Source organism: Eleutherodactylus coqui, chromosome 5, assembly GCF_035609145.1.
Source record: "Eleutherodactylus coqui strain aEleCoq1 chromosome 5, aEleCoq1.hap1, whole genome shotgun sequence".
Taxonomy (NCBI): Eukaryota; Metazoa; Chordata; class Amphibia; order Anura; family Eleutherodactylidae; genus Eleutherodactylus; species Eleutherodactylus coqui.
The window spans coordinates 267,513,352-267,520,249 of record NC_089841.1 but is presented as its reverse complement, the minus strand read 5'-3'; the positions used below and the strand labels follow the sequence as shown (position 1 = coordinate 267,520,249).

At 45.5% G+C, this 6,898-nt stretch overlaps 1 protein-coding gene across 1 annotated transcript in view; it reads left to right on the top strand.

Moving 5' to 3' along the window:
- The first annotated feature begins 844 nt into the window (after window positions 1-844).
- Window positions 845-6,898, top strand: part of PRSS57 (serine protease 57) — a 31,628-nt gene continuing 25,574 nt past the window's right edge. Inside the window, exons 1-2 of the mRNA XM_066602058.1 lie at window positions 845-900; window positions 6,334-6,481. Coding sequence (XP_066458155.1) covers window positions 852-900; window positions 6,334-6,481 — 197 coding nt within the window. The 5' untranslated portion in view covers window positions 845-851. The remainder of the gene's footprint in view (window positions 901-6,333; window positions 6,482-6,898) is intronic.

The window sequence follows — 6,898 nt, the reverse complement described above, 5'->3', positions numbered from 1 at the left end:
GAGGGCATGTCGTGCTGCAGCAGTGCTCACCCTGTAATGGCATCCCAATCATCTGCCAACTTTGTAGACTTGTTGGGATGTTCCAGTTCAGGAGAGAAGAGAACTTCTCTCTACCCCTCCTCCTGTCACCCAGCTAGCTGCCTGCTCAGCCTGGACCACCAAACTATCATCCACCACCTCATCCACCCCAGAGAGTTCTCAGTGAGCAGCAAACTCCTTTCCATGGTGCCAATGGATCTCAGTGTTACAAGCTATGCATTTAGATCCAGGATCTGGGCTTCCAAATGTGCAACACGCTCACATCTCATACAGCAGTATGCTCCTCCTCTGTTCTACCATCTTATCATCTTGTAACAATATATATCTTCCATAGCCATAGAGATAGAGATAGATTCGGTCGCCGTCCGCGGATGGGTTCCTACTAGTTTTATATACTGTATGTTTGCAAAGAATTTGTTTATTCAGTGTCAGAATCGCCTAGATATACGCCGTTGTCAAGTCACTCTGAAGCAGCACACGCCATATTTCTAAGGCCGAGCTTCATTATGAACAGCTGAAATTGCTTACTCTAAACAGGTAATCAGTCATTCTCTGAGAAGCAAGTATACAGTATATAGGGTGCAATATTAAACTATGTAGGAATTATCACATAGATTTTCGTTGACAGGAGAACGTTAAATGATACTTCCTCTCTACAAACTCCTTCCTTAAATTTCCAAGCATGCAAAAAACTCACCGTCCTTACAACACAGCGTCTGGTGAAACTCTCCAACGAACATCTCCTAACCGTCTATAAAAGGTTCACTGTCAGCAATCCTATCCCATTAGACTCATAGTGGTATCATCAAACCATGAACTCTCTCATTTTGCTGACATCCCTGTGCCTGCTGCCCATCTCAGGTAACATCTTTGCTATTCTAAAATATTTCTCTTAAAGCAATAGTCCACTTGAACAGGAGTGTACAACATTGCCATTTTAAGGCTGTTTTCACACTAGCATTACTGTTAGTTCAGGTGAGGCCGCTCTCACACCGATGTTAGAGTTAGTTCAGGTGAGGCTGCTCTCACACCTGTGTTAGGGTCAGTTCAGGTGAGGCTGCTCTCACACCTGTGTTAGGGTCAGTTCAGGTGAGGCTGCTGTCACACCTGTGTTAGGGTCAGTTCAGGCGAGGCTGCGCTTACATTAGTGTTAGGGTCAGTTCAGGGGTGGTTGCTCTTACAACTGTGTTAGGGTCAATTCGAGCGAGGCTGCGCTTACACCAGTGTTATGGTCAGTTCAGGTGAGGCCACTCTCACACCAGTGTTAGGGTCAGTTCAGGGGAGGTTGCTCTTACACCTGTGTTAGGGTCAGTTCAGGTGAGGCTGCTCTCACACCAGTGTTAGGGTCTGTTCAGTGTTTCTGTCTCTCTGCACCATTTCTGCAGGAGAGAAACTGAAATAAAACTGAAAAAATCAATTTTTTTCCCTTTTTCAATGGGGGTTCAAATAAATAGAAACAAACATGTGGTTCAGCACCCTTACAAACTTAAGGTGGGTTCACAGGGCGATAAAATTGGGCGATTTTTGTGCGATGCGAGAGTCAGTAAAAAAAAGCAGATTTATGAGACCAATGATTTCCAATGCTTTCCTTCCCATTAGCGATGTTTTCACTGATGTGATGTTCAGATCACAAAAAATCGCGGCGTGCCCCATCTTATCTCCCACGTTCCCTTTCTCCTTTTTATTGCATCGCAACACAAAAACTTTTAAGATTAGAAAGTCCTATCGACTTTTGCGATAAAGAATCACGCGAGTTTATCGCAGACGGCAGCGATGAGAGAATATTCTAAAAGAAGATCCATCGCTGACGCTCAAAAGTCGTGAGAATAAAGATGCGATTTTGCTGCAGTTTTCTGTTTGTTACGGTGTTTCTTGCAGCCATGACATCTATTTGTTGGATCCGCAGACTTTTGTTTTCTATATCACATAAACGGACAGGCTTCTGTTTGCTTCCATTCCATCGAGTTTCTCTTTTTTGGAAGGAAAGATAAAGCTGCAGACTGCGCTATTTTTTCATCCAAAAACAGAAACCTGACAGAATGGAAGCAAACGGAAGCGTTTTTATTTGCATTCTACTTTTTGGGAACCCCATTGAAATGAATGGGGGAAAAATTGGCCCGTGTTTTTTTTTAGTTTAGTTTTAGTTTCTCTTCTCCAAAAATGGAGCAGAGAGACAGAAACCCTGAACTGACACCAATGCCGGCGTGAGAGCAGCCTCACCTGAACTGAACTCACCCTACCATGGGTATGAGAGTGGCCTCACATGAACTGACCCCAACGTCAGGGTGAGAGCAGCCTCACCTGAACTAATCCTACCGCAGGTGTGAGAGTGACTTCACCTGAACTGACCCTACTGCAGGTGTGAGAGCAGCCTCACCTGAACTGACCCCAATGCAGGTATGAGAGCAGCCTCACCTGAACTGAACTCACCCTACCATAGGTATGAGAGTGGCCTCACATGAACTGACTCCAACGTCAGTGTAAGAGCAGCCTCACCTGAACTAATCCTACCGCAGGTGTGAGAGTGACTTCACCTGAACTGACCCTACTGCAGGTGTGAGAGCAGCCTCACCTGAACTGACCCCAATGCAGGTATGAGAGCAGCCTCACCTGAACTGACTCCAATGCCAGTGTGAGAGCAGCCTCACCCGAACTGACCCCAATGCAGGTGTGAGAGCAGCTTCACCTGAACTGACCCCAACGCCGGTGTGAAAGTGGCCTCACCTGAACTGACCCCAACGCCGGTGTGAGAGCGGCCTAACATGTACATAAACCATTATGTAACTTTTTAAATCCTTTTCTTTAGATTTGCTATACTAATTTTTCTTACATGATGCTTCTTTTCACTGTTTAAAGCTAATTCAGAATTTTGCCATCATCTTCTGCAATCAGCATAGAGTTCACTGCAGGAGCTCAGATGGTAGTTCCCCATTACAGCTATGATAGCAGCAGTAGATCAAGGCTGCTTCAATGGCTCAACTTCATTATAATACTTCCCAGTATCTCCCATGGCATACCATCACATCTTCATTCATGCCCAGCCTCCAGGATCCCCACGTATTTTTGAGAATGAAGTTTCCACAGTGCTGGTTTAGTGATGCACGCCCTTACAGGGGAAGACATAGAGATAGACCAGAGCTGTGTCCTCATTATTCTCAAGAATGGTGGGGGTTCGACAGATTTGGACTTCCACCAAACATGAGGTGATGGTACATCCTATAGGCAGGCTATCACATTGAAGATGGGAATAATCCTTTAACCCCATAGGCTGGCTGTCCACAGGCGATCTGTCATAGCGTGATCAACGGTGATAAATCGCATGCGGAGCACGCATGACGCGCTTTCTATAGGATAACTATGGAAAGTGCACCCCAATGTACACGAGTGGAAAATGCTAGCATCTAAAAATCGTGGCATGCCTCGATTTACCCATCATTAAGATAGGTTCATTGTGGAAAATCGAGTGGAAAATCACAGTGACATTAGTGCTCCCCGGGGCGGAATATCACTGGCAATATTCCGTCCCGCCCATGGACACTCAGCCTTTTTGACCAACTCATAGTGTTTTACGTCCTAGCTTGCTGGGCTTAAATCCCGAGGGACGTAAAAACAAGCTCCCTGCGTGGATTTACTGAATGCCGGCTATCATATGAAAGTCAATGAAAAGTAAATAAAGGTTAAACATTCAGCTGCCATGATGAATCGGATCTATCAGGGCAGCTAAAAGTACTCACCCCCTCGATGTCCCACGGCGCCATGGCCTCCCGGCCCTGACAGCGCCTTCTGCGCATGCGCGCCAAATGTCATATGCCAGGCGCGTGCTCATTAAGTGTGTGAGGCCACGGAAATTCAACCCGTTGTTTGTGGTTCTTGGTCACATGATCGCTGCTATCCAATGGATAGCGATCAGGTAAAGTAAAAAAAAAAGTTTAAAAAAGAGAAAAAAAAGTTTAAATTTCATCTCCCTTCATGGATTATATCCTTGAGGGAAGATGAAATTACGTACCCAAGGCCCCTGGATTTATCCGCAGACCTCACCACGGCTTCTTTGCATGCGCCCGCCGCCATAATGGCAGACACATGTGTAAAAGCCGTGTATTGCCAGGGTAATTTAAAATCTTCTTGCTTCTGGCTACCAAGCGTACCACGGCCCCTAAAAGTAAAAAAAAAGTTGGTTTCACCTCCCTTCATGGATCTGATCCATAAGGGGAGGTGAAATTACTTACCTAAGGCCTCTGGTGATGTCCCCAGATGGGTTTTTTATCTGCGGACCTTCCCCAACTTCGGTGCATGCGCTCATCTGCAAAATGGCGTACGCAAGCGTGGAAGCTGTGGAGGGCCCGGGAAATGTAAAGTCTTCTTCCTCTTGGGTACTACAGGTAGCTGAGAGCCTGGAACACTGACTGAGGGCCACGGTGAGCGTTCCCTAGTCATGTGATGGCCGTTATCCAATGGATAATGGTGATTACGTAAAACTTAAAACACAGTTTAAGATTAATGCTCCTTTTGGTTTGAGCCCCCTTGTGCATACAGACATAATACTAGGGCCACAGTGGGTATGTTTCTGAACACGGGACAAACAGGGGGATCCATTTTGTGGTGCAAGTCTTCATTCATATGTGTGCCGTACAAAAAAAACTTTTTAAAATGACACAATTGCCCAAAAAATTGAAATCTTATTTTTTTTCCTCTGCTTTGCTTAGATTCATTCAAAAACTGTGGGGTCAAAATACGCAGTACACCCTTAGAAGAATTCATTAAGGGGTCTAGTTTTCAAAATGGGGTCATTTGTGGGGGTTCTCTATGGTTTTGGTGGCTCAAGGGCTCTACAAGTGTGCTATGGGGCCTAAAACACATTCAAGCAAAATGTCTGTTCGAAAGCCACAGGCTACTCCTTTCCGTTTGGGTCCCGTTGTGCATACATAAATAATATTAGGGCCACAATGGGTATGACTGAGCACAGGACAAACAGGGGTATCCATTTTGGGTGCAAATCCTCATTTTCATGAGCACTACAGAAAAAAATTCTGTCTTTTTAATGTTATATTTGCAAAAATATACAAATTTAAATATACAAATATATATAAATTTCACAAGGGAATTCCTGAAAGTCCCCTAAAACTGCCAAATCCCTATTGTAAAGGTAACAACTCTTGCTGTTTCTAACAGGGAGCACTCAGGTTCCGGCTACACAGCGCCGGTGGTCATACAGCATGAAGGTCACAGTGCCACACTGACATGGCATCTACTGGGGATGTGTTGCAGTCTACCACCTAATACAACCGTGACACAACAGTTACAAAAAAATCCCAAACTGCTGGATTTTTCGTTAAACGTTGCATATGACTTTGTCATCATAGACTGCAAAGCGAGTCGTGTGCAACTACAACGTGTCTGCAACCTGTCTGCTATTGGGCTGTTTTTTTTTTAAAGCCAAATAGCAGCTCTGAAACAATCGCATGGCAGTAAGGTGCAAACAAATCAAAGTTTTTGGTTGCATAACTTTTCTGAGACTTGATGTCATGTGACCAAAGTCCCCGTGTAGTCCTAGCCTAAGTTTCCTAGTTCTAGTTCTTCTGTCTTCTGGAGGCCGAAGACAGAAGAACTAGAACCCCCCCCCCCCCCCAGAAAGCGCTGGTCTCATCGGCTGAGTGCCAAGCAAATCACAGGCAGCGCTCTGCCATTGAATGACAGGTGAACACTGCCTGTGATTGGTCACAGCGCTCAGCCAATCACAGGCAGCGCTCAGCCATTCATTGGATTCAAAAATCATTGCTGCGACGGTTGCCCGCAACCCACTGCTTTTAATGGAGCTGCAGCAGTGCCAACCACATTGAAAGTAATGGAATAGAATCGTGGACCTCTGCCACAGCTGTGATAGCTGTGGCAGAGGATTCCTTCATCCTCGCGGTCCCCGTGGTGATGAAGGAATCCTCTGCTATAGCTGTCACAGCTGTGGCAGAAGTCCGCAATGTACTCCCTATGTTTTCAATGGGGCTGGCACCGCCCCAACAGTGCCTGCAGAAGCAATCCTGGCCGCTGCGATGAGCTTGCTGCATCCTGGCTACCTACACATTGTCAGTGGCCCAGTGAACAGCTGAAAGGCAAAGGGTTGACCCTCGGCGATCAACTAATGATAACCTATCCTAATGATAGATCATCAATAGTGAAGAGGAGAACAACCCGTGTAAAGACTTGGCAGAAAGCCCTGTTTGCCAACTGCCAGCAGCTCTTGTCTTCTGTATACCTAAACACTTTCTCTGACTTCTCTAACATCTGACTTTGTGTGAATAGGGGCCCACAGGATTGTCGGAGGTCGAGCGGCCAGAGCTCATTCCAGACCATACATGGTGTCTCTACAGATCAGGGGACAGAACTTCTGTGGAGGAGCTCTAATCCGTCCTAACTGGGTTCTCACTGCAGCGCATTGCATGGAAGACACGTAAGGGAGCTTACACTACATGCTGTAAATTCAGCGCTATATGGAGTGGCGACGTGCAGTACGTAATCCGTCTATCAGATGCTTAGCCAAGATATGGATCTGCTGTATTACACTACATTATTTGTTTCACTGATTCCACATGTGAAACTTTGGTAGTAATATATGGAAACCCCCTGCTGTGTCCGTGCACAGTGATGCATGATTTACACTCTGACATTGCCTTTAACAACATTTAACCCCTTTTGGGTGGGCCTATTTTGGGCCTTTCGGACTAAATATTTTAGTTTCATCAATTCACTCCAAGAGCCATAATCTTTTTATGTTTCCATTGACGAAGCAGTATGGCAACTTGGTTTTTGGGGTGGGTGAGTTGTAGTTTTTATTTGTATCATATTCAAGTACAATTTTACTAGTTAA